Here is a 14,346-nt window from a genome sequence, read left to right as displayed (position 1 = left end):
TCATAACATAATATCACTGCAAGGTATTTCACCCTTAGGCGATCAAGCTGTGATTTATTTTCTTTTTGAAGGCCGCATTCTCAACCTGTCTGCCTGATTTTCATAAATGTCTCCATGTGACGCATTGCAAATACGCCAGAATCAGTTTTGTTTGTCGAGTCCCTCTAATTCATTTCTAATTTGTGTGGGACAACATTTTTAAGTCCCATTATCCTTGCACCTAACTACTTACCCTCCAAGAACCATATGAAAAACTTTTTCTACAAATGTATAGAAAATCAGAAGAAAAATAAAACTATACAGTTCATAAAATGGCTTCAAGCAATGCCTTAGGTTACTTACCAATTCCGACGGTATTTTTCCATATTTCGCATCAATAGATTGATCAACAGACGCATTGTCAATTATACCAATGCGATGATGCTTCACATTGATACATATGCCAAATATATGCTCAAATGCAATTATTGGGAAAAAAATAAAGAACTACATTTGGGAATTTTAAAATATATTTTAACATCTAAAAAGTAAATACAATTTTATGTATGAATTTAGAATAGAATTTACCAAATCAACAGCCCAAAGTTCAATATCATTGGCAATCTCACTATTAAGTTTTTCTTCAAAGCGTTTGTATCTTTTTTGCTCATTTCCATCTGGTTGAACCACACTATACATCTACATATACAAAATACCATTAGAAATAAGGTGCCTAGGTGCGTCCAAATAACAGATCATGTGTGTGTTAATACAACTTAAGGTTCGAGCTAATATAACGTAAGGTGCATGCTAATAAGCTATAACGTGGGTGGCAATAAGACATACGGTGCGTGCTAATAAGGTATAATGTGCGTGCTAATAATGCATAAGGTGCGTGCTGATAAGGCATGGGGTGCGTGCTAATAAAACTTAAGGTACGTGGTAAAAAAAACTTGGGGTATGTGCAACTATACCTTAAAGGTGTGTTGTTTTAATGCTTAAGGTGAAATAAAGAATGACTTACAACGACCTCTGTTGTGAAAAAGAACCTCAGAGGAGATGTGGCATCTTTGTACTTCTCCATGTGATTTAAAATCAAGGACCAGAGATCAAGTACATTACAAACCACATACTCATTCACCTTCAAAGACACCAGCTGCATGATCATCAAGGATTTCTCCCCACATTTAAAAACAGTCTCATACCTACAATTTTCAGTTAAATGTATAAGATAAAATAATAAAATGTGCACTTAACAACTACATCTAACATAAACCAACTAGGCAATTTAAGTAAAACTTACTCATTCACATTTTCGCTTTCAAGAATCCAACGTTGACAACCCTTCTCAACGGGTGTGAGTTGTTGAGATACATGCACTGTTCTTGAAACAAATGGAGATTTCTTTGGTTCAGAAATCTTTACTGCTCTCCGTGCCACTTCTTTATGTCCTTGAGTTGTTGCAGCCTTACGCGACTCGTATTTTTTATGAACTGCAACTTCAGTGTCCTTGCTAGAGTGAGAAGGTTGCTTCTATAGTAGGGCTACTGATGCTGTGCTTGAGCCAGAACATTGTTGCACTATGGTAGCCACTTCAGCCCAGTGTCCTTAATTGGCGCAGTTTGCTGTTGTACTAGGCTGCTGCTGGTTCTACTGTTGTGCTACCTGTTCAGAAGAAAATTGAGCTGAAGCAGGTGCTTCAACATCTGTTGCCTTGCTACTTTGAATTTGCTGTTGCATTGGGGCAGGTACTTCAACTTCTATTGCAACAACTTTCCCTTTGTCATTCTTCTTGGTAGCAACATATTAGTGACCTTGTTCAACAGGTTGTTGATCCTACTCCTGGAGAGTGTAATGCTCAACAATATTTGTGATATCATCCCAAAAACATTTTCAAGCATCTGGTGGAGTGGGAGTGAAACCAAGGCTGAAACTTGGCATGTTAGAGACCTCCTTGCTATACTCCAGCCTCATTTGTATAGCAAGGTCAATGGAAACAAGATTCTCTACGTTTCCCCAAAATGAGTCTTAGCTGCTCATTGGTTCATGCTCTTCTTGTGAAAGAGGTGGTTGCAAGTTGCAACCACCTCTTTCCCAATACCAGCATCTTTTGAGCCAATGACTACAAGGCCTTCACATGGTCATTGTCTGCAATCATTGGAGGTGTTTTTTGAGCTAAATCAATAATCTTTACCATGTTAGTACAAAATGCTTGCAAACTCTCTGTGAATTCAGAAATGTATGCCTGATTTCCAATAAAATTAAAATTATATTAGACTGAGGGTGTTTTTCAAGCTTAAGGTGCGTGCTAATAAACCTTAAGGTGCTTGCTAATAAAACTTAAGGTGCGTGTTAAAAACTTAATGTGAGTGCTAATAGAACTTAAGGTGCGTACTAATAAACCTTAAGGTGCACGCTAATAAACCTTAAGGTGCGTGGTAGTAGAACTTAAGGTGTGTGTTAAAAAACTTAAGGTGCGTGAAAATAGACCTTAAGGTGTGTGCTACTAAGACATAAGGTGTGTGCTCCTACAACTTAAGGTGGATTTCATAAAATTAAACCTTAAAAAGTGAATAACACACCTACAACTCATCAACTGGCCCAGATTGGACCTGAGGTTGAATTTGAGGAGATGATTGACGCTGCACTTCACCCTTAGGACTGGTTAAGGATGGTTGTTGAACATCACCAGCTGCTCGTGGCAACTGAGCTAGAGGAGGTACATAACCACTACTATTAGAAAAATGATACTACGTCGCCTAATTAACGTCGATTTTTGACAAATCGACATTATATATCAATAAAATAAAGCAAAAGTAATATATATTTTTTATGATGTCGGTTCTTTGCAAAAACCGACGTCATAAATATTTTTTTTTAAATTGTAAGACATACGGTGTCAGTTCTCTAAAGAACCGATGTCGTATGTCCTAAATAATTTTTTTTAAAAAAAGTTAAGGACATACGGCGTCGGGTATAGGGAGAACCGACGTCGTATGTCTTTATTTGTTTTTTTTTTAAAATAAAGACATACATCGCCGATTCTACACCTAGAACCGACGCCGTATGTTCTAAATTAAATTTTTAAAAAATGTAATGACATACGATGTCGGTTTTAGGGAGAACCAACGTCGTAGGTTCTCCCTAGAACCGACGTTGTATGTCCTATTTTTTTTTATTTAACACAGATCAGATCACACGTTCATTCTTCGTTCATGTATAGCTTCACAGTACAGCAACAAGTCGCGACTCCGACAGCGGGCGAGCTTCGAATCCTTTGATCTTGGAGTGGCGACGAGCATTCTCCGATGACCACGACGGTACGGCGACGAGCGTAGCAGGTTCGGCTTCGAATCCTTCGATCTACAAGATATGTTAGGTAAGAAAATTGGCACTCATTATTGGAGAAAAAAATTTAGAAATATAATTCAAAATAAAACTTGTTTTATTTTTCGATTCATGCTTTAGATTATATGAATCCTTCGATATATTGTAGGTATATGCATATGAATCTTTCGATGTAAAGAAAGGGAGAAGGATATGGAAAGCTCATCACCATCAATGGCCGCAAAAAAAAAAAAAAAAAAAAAAAAACCCAAGGTTATTTAAGTTTTTTTTTTTTGGGGGGGGGGGGGGTTCTTGGATTTTCTGTTAAGTTTTGTAAATCTGTTAAGATTCTTGGATTTCTTAGATTGTTTGGGGTTTTTTTTAAGTGATAGCTCTGTCGCTGGCGAGTCTGACATTGATTTGCAGATCTATTGTGGGGTTTTTTTTTAAAGATTTTTAATTAAAAATAGATATATAAAAACCAACGTCGTATCTGTATTTAAAGAAAATACGGCGTCAGTTTTTTTGGAAAAATCGACGTCGTATCTCTATTTTTAAAAAAATGACATACGACGTCGGTTTTTTGAAAAAACCGACATTGTATGTACTTATTTAAAAAATTAAAAATAATATACGACATCTGTTTTAAAAAACTTTCATATAATTTATTTATAACGTCTACTAGAACTACGTCGGAAAATAACTGACGTCGTATGCCCAAAACAACCGACGTAAAGAAGGTGTTTTTGTAGTAGTGAACGAGACTCAATTCTGGCGTGTCCAAACCCAGCAACAGAGAGCTCTTTCGCCTCTCGATCCATCAAATGATTAGATGTCCAGCCTATGAATGCTGGAATAGCCCTAGGAACATATCACACAAATTGAAGAACAACACGATCAACATAATACACCGCCAAGGACCTTGTGGTCCAGTGTCATCAAACCCTTCCCTTTATACGGGAGGTGGTGGGTTCGAGTCTCAGTGGAGTCAATACTGACTCTTGTGCTTAGGTCGAGAAAGTAGTAACATAACTTGCTACTGGGAACATATTCACTTTGTTTTAGCTGCCACTACGCTACTATATCCATAAATGTGTGCAACACAAATGCACACCCAATTCAAATTCCAAATATGGGACACATCGTCCAAAAAATGTAACAATTGTGCCCCAAAATATCCATTTTTGTGGGCACTCTATAAACATAGAAAACACTAACACCACAAAATGGCATTTGAACCACACACCACCGTCTGTGCATTGCTTTATTAAGTTCCCCCTTCCATTCTGTCAATTAATTTAGGATACCTAATTTTTTGATGATCAGGTTTCTTAAGTTCCCCCTTCCATTCTGCAAATAAATTTGAACTCCTACCCTTCTAATGGAAATTGAATTGAATTCTTCCCCGAGGAAAGCCTAGAACAGCCTCTACATCATCTTCAGTCACATCCAACATACTGTTATTTCCCAACATCAACCTACTGCTCATATAATTGTAATTACTAAGGAGTCAATGGGATAACCGTAGGGGAAAATATCCAATCCCAAAATTCAAAAGGCTCTCAAAACCAATCTCAATCACAACATCTTTTTTAGCCTTGTTAAACTCTCCAACAACATCAATAAATTGACGCGATGAAGCCTGGGATTTAACAGACGGAACTTTATTCACAACAATACGTTACGTTGTTTCTTTTTGCCCCTTAGACCTTGAACCCGAACCTCACTAGTACCCCCTCCCCCCAAGTTCAACAAGGACCACAACTAAATTCCTTCACATTTTTCGATGCGAACATATAGTTACAAACAAATACATTGAAATACTTATAAACTACAATAGATTCGAGATTAAAATGCATCACTGTAAATTACAACTCAAAATACTTAGATGCATGAAGGCAAACCTTAAAGTGCATATAATGAGAGCTTCACGTGCGCCATATTAACACATAAGCTGTAAATTACAACTCAAAAACTCACAATACCTTGGTGCGTGAAGGCAAACACTAAGGTGTGTGTAATTAACATGTCAAGTGCGTGATAATAACACAAAAGCTATGAATTACAACTCACAATACCTAGGTGGGTGAAGGCAAACATTAGAGTGCGTAAAATAGCAACTCAGGTGCGTGATGTTAACACATAAGTTGTAAATTACAATTCACAATACATAGGTGCGTGAAGGCAAACATTAGGTTGCGTAAAATTAGCAACTCAGGTGCGTGATGTTAACACATAACTTGTAAATTACAACTCACAATACCTAGGTGCATGAAGGCAAACATTAGGTTGCGTAAAATTAACAACTCAAGTGCGTGATGTTAACACATAAGCTATAAATTACAACTCACAATGCCTAGGTGCCTGAAGGCAAACACTAGGGTGGGTAAAATTAGCACTCAAGGTGATTGCATTTATACAATAAGGTGCAAGAATTTAAACCCTAAATTCCATCACTGTAAATTAAAAACTAATAAATAGATGACATTTTACCTATTACAACCGTCGTCGGTTGCTGAGGTTGCTCCGTTTAGGGTACATTTTCTTCAGACGCCATTGATAGTGTGTCCTTCGGACCGAGTATACTGAGTATTTTACTGAACGGAAAAACCTTTGAAAAACATATGACTTGCAAAATGGTTGAGTATACTGACCGGAAAGAAAGGAATAAGAAAAGTAAATTTTTGGACTATTCTACCCCTTAGTGCGCGAAATTGAATAAAAATAACCGCAACTACATCATTAAGAACAATGACTAAGATAATTTCATGGATTAAACATCAACGACGCGCAGCCAACCCAACAATCGCACCTGATAGTGCCAATCGCACCAAAACCGAATTCTATACATACATACATACATACATACATACATACATACATACATACATATATATATATATATATATATATATATATATATATATATATAAACAAAAATGTCATTTTCTGGCTCATTTTAGACAAAAAAAATTTGTTGGCCTACGTGGACTTTTAATATCTCTCTCTCTCTCTCTCACTCACACACACATACACACACACACACACACATATATACTAATCTAATATAAATACATGTTTTTTTCACGCACGTTATGCGAATAGGATAATGTTCAATGTTTATTTTTAAATAAGTACTTCAAAGTATATCAGTACAAGATTATATATGAGATGTTTATGCATATGTAATTGAATGTTGAATTTTTTTATTTAAATTGATAATTCAAAGTACATAATTGTCACTAAAATAAATGTTTGCAATTTTATAAAAACGATAGTTTAAAAATGATAGCATAAATAAATACTACTTTTTGTAATAAAAATTTATACATTTTAAATCATATTAATAAAGAAATACGATTTACCTTTAACGTGAACAACTGTGATGTAGTCCAAAAAATATTACGGGGTAGCTTCACGCTTCAATTTATTAGGTTATTTAAATGTCTTCTTTGTCAACAAATCCTCGCCAAGTAGTTAATATGGTTTGAAGGTAAGGAATCTTTGCATGTTAGAAAATAAAGACAATATAACCAATGGCATTTTATATCTTTTTTAATTTTTGATAATGAATAATTTTTATTGTAGAAGATAAAGACATATAACTAATAAAATTATATCTCTTTTTAAATTTTTTGATAATGAATAATTTTTATTGTAGAAAATAAAGATAATATAACTAATGAAATTATATCTCTTTTTAAATTTTTTGATAATGAATAATTTTTTTGAATAAAGGCATTGTAAACATCGAATTCTAAATTAAAGGAATGCATATGTATTTTTTTCTTATTGTAATTACTAATTTATTTAATTTAATAAGAGTAATAGTGTGGGGTACCGACTTTTCAATAATATACTCTAACATATTCGTAGTATATGTTTAACAATTATGCTAACTCTGATTGGGATGAGGTTCGAACCTAATACTTTTCTTATAGAAATTAATTAGTAAGTTAAAAGTTAACGGAATGTGAGATTATTTAAGGACAATCGTTTTTACCATTTAACACCCATAATATCATATTTTTGACATTTTTGGCATGTCCGGTGACTTTTTCTGGTTAAATCCTATTTTAGGAAAGAGTATTTTCCAATGACAAAGAAGAAACTTCTTCTTTTTTTTTTTTTTCTTTTCTTGTTGCTCTAAAGCTGTAGAAGATGATTAACAAAATCATGGACTAAAATAATAGTAGTCAGGTTGAAGCTGACCGGGTGGCGACATCCTGGCTTTCAAATTGCGTTGCAAAATGATTCTCCTGCACCTGGAGGTCCTCACGTGCTCTGTATCGATATTGACGAAGGACAATTGGAGTCGGGTTGAAAAAGATGAAGCCAAGAGCTGAGTGAAGGAGAAGATGCAATCTATATATGGCTAAAGAGACGAAAATCATGAAAAAATTGGGGGAAAAAAGGCGAAAAAATTTGAAGATATTAAAATGCTCTTGCCTAAAATAGGGTTTCATCTGAAAAAGTCATTGGAAAGAAGAAAAGTGTCTAAAATATGATAGTTTGGGTTGTTAAATGGCAAAATCGATTGTCTAGGATTAAATTTGGAGTTGCCAAAAAAAAAGAAAAAAGAAAAAAAAAAAGATATCCGCTGGAATTAACTCATTAGGAAAATAATAATAATAATAATAATAATAATAATAATTGAAGAGAAGAAAAATACCCTTGCTTAAAATAGGGTTTCACCAGAAAAGTCATCTGAAAAATTAAAAGTGTCCAAAATATGATAGTCTAGAGTGTTAAATAACAAAAACTAGTCTGGTACTAAATTTGGAATTACCACCAAATGTAAGGGACCTTTGCTGGAATTAGCTCTATAACAATAGATTCAACTTTTAAAGGTGAGAAAGAATTGCATGGATGCAGATAGCCTAAGTGGTGACTCTTTTTTTTTTCGCCAAGTAATGCAACCCACTTGACGAGAATATATTCTTTTTAGGGGGAACCCCTCATCTAAGTTGGTTGAACAATTGGTTTAGCAACCACAAAGTTTCAAATCTGACTCTTCGTAGGAGCTACATATTAACCTTCTTGATTTGAGTCAGTCAGCTATAAGCAACCTAAGCAAGTTTACTTTATTCTTGGGATCCTTTGCCAACTAGAGTCATGACTTCACCCAAAACTCACCTTTTAGTAGCGATTGCGGATTTTTCTATAAATAATATTGTTTTGGGATTAAAGGATTAGGATGTATAAGGTTGACATTGGGCTAAGTAATAGTATAGTACCACTTATGGTGTAGGAATTAATGCAAACAATATACCGTAAATCATGGTTTATATTGGAAGATGGATTATTGATATCCATATTCATTTTTAGTTAGTATACTAAATGTTAGTTATAGTATATTAAAAATTCATTTTTGGTTTATTGCAGTATACATGATTTTTTTAGCATACTACATAAACATGAACTAATAGTATATAAAAATTAAATTTTTATTAAACTAAAAATAAATATTTAATTTATTAGTTGTCCGTCTTACCATATAGACCTTGGTTCACAATATAATTTGTGGAATTAATGGTGGAAATATGAAATGGAGTAACATATATTGCTATTCTTAGTTTAATCTTTCTGAATGGTTTAGTGATACGAGAGTTAATTCTATTTTTTGTGTTAGATTTATATATGACAATCCACTTTTAGTCCTTTTTTATTATAACATTCTCATTTGGTCATAGTAGTATTGTGTCATGATCATTTTTAGTCCTCTATCAGCAAAGTGGTTGAAAAGTCGTTACATACAAAAATATTTCAATATTTTTTATACAAAGTAGGCTGAACCGCTATATTTTTTTGTGTTTATTTATTTTTTTTTGAGAAAAAAAATACATAATTGAAGACTGAAATGTCTTTGTATTTAACGATATTTAAACTATTTTGTTGATAAAAAAAACTAAAAAATGGTCATGCCACAATAATATAGGACCAAAAGTGAATATTCTGATAAAGAAATTATTTAAAATGGACTGACATCTATAAATCTAGAAACAAAAATGGAATTAACTCGTGATATGAATAATAAAAGATGTAGTAAATGAATCTCCGTAACATTTGAATTGAAGGATTTTCACTTTTTCAACGTTTAGTACTTCCTTCTTAATATTTTTTTTGTGTCCCAAAACTTGACTAAATTACACACAATTTAATTTTTTGTATCAAGTTGTGAATATACACTGGCCTAATTGGGATTTGGCGAGGTTCTCTGATTTTGAGTACTTAATATCGTTTGATGTTTGATGACATCAGTTTTGCTCCACGTTATATACAGTTGTTATAATGTAGACCATGGTCCACAATGCATTGTGGACCATGGGTCACGGTTGATATTGCAGTTGTGTTGAACTGATAATGCAGTTTTGTTGAAAAGATACTGCAATTGTGTTGAAAAGGAACTGTAGTTGCGCAGAACAGAGGCCGTGTCATCCATCTGAAACTGCAGTTGTGTTGAACTGATATTGCAGTTGTGTTGAACTGATATTGCAGTTGTGTTGAACGGATGAATGGCCTCTGTTCCGTGCAACTGCAATTTCCTTTCAACAAAACTGCAGTATCTTTTCAACACAACTGCAGTATCCGTTCAACACAACTACAATATCAGCTATAATTATGGTCCACAATATAATTTGCGCGTTATATAGGCCTAAAATAAGTAAAGATTTGATAATTAAGAATATAATCGGACTAAAATGTAGGAGTCAGTTGAGAATTAAAATGATAAAATTAACATATATGAAAGAGCATTTGGATAATTTCCTTATTCTAAAAAGAGTTAATTCCAGAAATGGTCCTTCGACTATTGACTTTTACCAATTTTTGTCATCGACTTTTAATTTTATCAAAGTTGGTCCCTTAACTATTGATTTTATACCAATTTTGGTCCTTGACTTTTAATTTTACCAAAGTTGGTCCCTTAACTATTGATTTTGTACCAATTTTGGTCCTCGACTTTTAATTTTACCAAAGTTGGTCCCTTAACTATTGATTTTGTACCAATTTTGGTCCTTCTGTTAAATCAATGTTGAATAGGTGTTAAAATTGAGGGCAAAAATGTCAAATCAAATATTTTAACCTTTCTTCTTCACTTTGTTTCCCCTCCTCCATCGCAAGATTATATAAGGAACAATGTGAGTCAATATATTTATTTTTTACATTTTATGTTAAATTGTTTTAAGTAATTAAATTTTTTTCTGTATTTTTTTTGTTTTTGTTTTTGTTTTTGTTTACTGCAATGTAATATATATACTCTGTAATAATATTTTTTTTTAAAATTCTCTAACTAGATGTGGAGTGTTATTGTATATTTTATTGTTGTATTAGGTGTTTTTTTTTTATTTGATAGCAAAAATGGTAGAAAAGGGCACCACTAGGAGGGGAAACAAAGTGAAGAAGAAAGGTTAAAATATTTGATTTTGACATATTTGCCCTCAATTTTAACACCTACTTAACATTGATTTAACAGAAAGACCAAAATTGGTACAAAATCAATAGTTATGGGACCAACTTTGGTAAAATTAAAAGTCGATGACCAAAATTGGTACAAAATCAGTAGTTAAGGGACCAACTTTGGTAAAATTAAAAGTTGAGGACCAAAATTGGTACAAAATCAATAGTTAAGGGACCAACTTTGGTAAAATTAAAAGTCGAGGACAAAAATTGGTAAAAGTCAATAGTCGAAGGACCATTTCTGGAATTAACTCTTCTAAAAATGTTAAAGAAAAGTTAATTTATCACATTCATCAATAGTAAAAGAGAGCTAAAATAGCCCAAAAGAAGTGAACAAGAGGGTGAAGTATAATTCTCCTAACGGAAAGTGACAAGCTTGATTCATGCCTGCACCCTCAAAGTCCTTCTATAGTCCTATTGTGACCTCTAATCTCCTATATAGTTTGTGAGCTATTACAGTAGAATGAGGTTTATCCCGTGCAAATTTTTAGGAAGTTCAAATTTAAAATATTAACTATTGATCACAATTATTGTGTTTGAATTTTTTTCACCACCACTAGAATGGCTATTCCATTGTAGACAATCATATGGCCAAAAATTGGGTTCGCTAGGGTTCCTTTATTTTGTCCATGCTCATATTGTCTTTGTCCAATGCAGTTATGTATGTTATTGTGGGACATGCAACATCTCGGGCCCTATGGCAAGTTATTGAAAATGCTTTTGGGTCCACCTCATGGGAATGCATTCTGAGTCTCCTTAGTCAGCTGCAGTTTTTGCGCCAAGGTATTTAACTACGAGTGAGTTTCTTGACAAAGCTAAGGTTTTAATTGGACTAAGCTACTTACAAAAGCTAAGGTTTTAATTAGACTTAGTAGAATCTATACATGTTTAAAGGCATCCACCTTGAGTATTATGCGAGGTCTCTTCATTGACCACAAAAGAACATGTGACAATTGATCAACTAAATGACTATCTTATCGCCCATCGGTTCCTCTTCACTAATGACATTCCTATGTCGACTTCCCATAGTCGCCTACATCTCTTGTTGCTCAACATAGACCACCTACTGCCCCACGACCGAAACAGGCTGCCCAGAGACCTTGTGGGTCGTAGTCGTGGACATAGAGGAGGGGGGTTGTAGTCATGGTCATAGTTATGTTCTAAAGTGCCAAATCTACAACAAGTTTGTCCATACTACTTTACAATGGTATAGGAGGTATTTTGGGGCAACTAATCTTCAAGCACATATAACTTATTCTAACTATCTAGCTACTTCACCATTCTCTCAAAATTGGTTCCCAAACACTGGTACCACCCATCATGCCACTCTAGATCCATCCTCGCTACAACAAGTAGAAGAATATACAGGGAACAACACTATTCGAGTTGGTAATGACACAAGCTTGAATATTTCTAGTATTAGACATACTTTTATATCATCTCCTTCACGTGCCCTATATCATCTCCTTCACATGCCCTACAGTTACAAAATGTGTTACATGTTTATACCCTAACCAACTCTCTCCTATATGTCAAATGTTTCACCAATGATAATAATGTTTTCTTTGAGTTTCACCTCTCTTTTTTGTTGTAAAAAATCTTAACACCAACCAAATTCTACTTAAGGGAGAAAGCTAGAGGGGTTTATACAAACTTTCAATGCAAAATCAAGTTGCATTCATTACATTCAAAGCACCTTCAGATGTTCGGCACAACTACCTTTGTCAGCCTCAATCAAGAGTCTTACACAATATATTACGTCAATGTGCAGTGTCTAAGTCCTTAAATAGCATTCATTCTCTTTGTATTGGCTGTCAACTAGGCAAATCCTCGCGATTTCCACTAGAAAGGGTTCATAACTCTAGTTCTGTTGTATTAGATTTGGTTTGCACAAGCATTTGGGGACCATCCTCAATTTTATCTAATGACGGTCATAATTATTTTGTCATTTTTGTTGATGATTAGTCTCGGTATACGTAGTTCTTTCCCATGAAACTAAAGATAAATATCTATACATTTTTCCATAGGTTTCAAGCACTAGTTGAATGAACTTTCTCTTGTAAAATTAAAACCGTTCAGTCTGATCTAGGGTGAGAATACAAAAAATTAGACAAGTTTTTGGTCAATCTAGGGATAAATCACTGTCAATCATATGCTTACACACATAAACAAAATTGACACGTAGAAAGACGTCATAGGCACATTGCCAAAACTTTTCTCACCTTGCTTGCCCAAGCCTCTATTCCTCCTAAGTATTGGACATATGTCTGTGAAACTGTGATTTTTCTTATTAATTGCATGCCCTCTACCACCCTAAAGAATATGAGCCCATATGCTATTGTCAACAAAGAAAATCCTTACTATTACTTTCTTCGTGTCTTTGGTTGCTTTTGTTTTTCTTATCTTCATCCCTACAACAAGCATAAAATAGAGTTTCCATCTGCAACATCTGTCTTTCTTGGTTACCAAGAGTTGTTTCGAGGATATCGTTGCTTGAATCTCAATACTAGAAATATTTTTTATCATCCGTCATGTACAATTTGATGAGACCTTTAGTAGCAAATACTTCTCCACATGTTCATATTCGGGCTCGAGATGCATTACCGTTGGTTGTTGTCGGTACCCTAAGCCAACCACATTGCTAGCAAGAGAACACAACTGTGTCACTCCCATGTCATGGACATGTCACCCAGAGAAAAGGGACATGATTGTGGCACCCCCTAGACACAACCGTGTAGACGCCACCCCCAACCCCACCGGTGGAATTCACACCTGAGCAACCTCCAAATGTTCCTTCCAACCCCCACCCCCGCTTAACCCGCGGGCTTGGCGGGCCAGCGGGGGGCCCGCCAAATGTATAATTAAAAAAATTATTAAAATAAATAAATACTACAATAGTAAATCTATAACATTTGTTGGTCCAAAGGGGATGGGGTACAAGTCTAGAGGGGGGGTGAATAGACTTGTATAAGATTTTGCAAATCTTTTCAACCTCTCGTGTGTATTGAACTTAGGATGTTTAGGTTCGATACCTCACGAGGTGAAGACAAAGTTTTATGCGCAGCGGAAATGTTATCCCCTTTTAGTTAGCACGAGTTTGAGTTAGTTCGAGAAGTGTGTTTATATGCAGTGCAATCGAGAGGTTAGCGAGAGATAAAAACAGTAAGTAAATGCAAGAGAGATTTTTAAGTGGTTCGGCCAACCCGCCTACGTCCACTCTTCTTCCAGAAACTCCCTGGAAGGATTGCACTAAAAACTTCCCTTTTTAGTACAATATCGAGCGCTTGAGCTTTGATCACGAAGCCCGCCTCAAGCCTCAGGTTTTTCGCCCCGCTTCTTGTTACTCCACCTCTCGAGCACTTGACCTTTGAACACCAAGCCCGCGTCAAGCCTCAGGATCTTCACAAGACAGCTCCCAGGTTACTCTACCTCTCCAAGGTCTTATTCCCCGCTTCCAGCTACTCCACCTCTCGAGCACTTGACCTTTGATCACCAAGCCCGCGTCAAGCCTCAGGTTTCTTTCACTCGGACAGCTGCCAGGTTACTCCACCTCTCTTGCTTAATCCAAAGCAAGGTGTTTTT

The 14,346-nt window shown here is 35.0% G+C and overlaps 1 protein-coding gene across 1 annotated transcript in view; it reads left to right on the top strand.

The window, feature by feature from the left end:
• Nucleotides 1-1,373: 1,373 nt before the first annotated feature.
• The window catches only part of LOC116020132 (serine/threonine-protein kinase RIPK-like), a gene marked incomplete at its 3' end in the record, with an annotated part of 38,519 nt that continues 25,546 nt past the window's right edge, over nucleotides 1,374-14,346 (top strand). The window contains exons 1-4 of the mRNA XM_031260620.1: nucleotides 1,374-1,427; nucleotides 1,617-1,727; nucleotides 1,779-1,830; nucleotides 11,422-11,547. Coding sequence (XP_031116480.1) covers nucleotides 1,374-1,427; nucleotides 1,617-1,727; nucleotides 1,779-1,830; nucleotides 11,422-11,547 — 343 coding nt within the window. The remainder of the gene's footprint in view (nucleotides 1,428-1,616; nucleotides 1,728-1,778; nucleotides 1,831-11,421; nucleotides 11,548-14,346) is intronic.

The sequence above is a fragment of the Ipomoea triloba genome, chromosome 5 (genome assembly GCF_003576645.1).
Source record: "Ipomoea triloba cultivar NCNSP0323 chromosome 5, ASM357664v1".
Classification (NCBI taxonomy): Eukaryota; Viridiplantae; Streptophyta; class Magnoliopsida; order Solanales; family Convolvulaceae; genus Ipomoea; species Ipomoea triloba.
The sequence above is the reverse complement of the archived record's forward strand: the minus strand, read 5'-3'. Positions and strand labels throughout refer to the sequence as shown.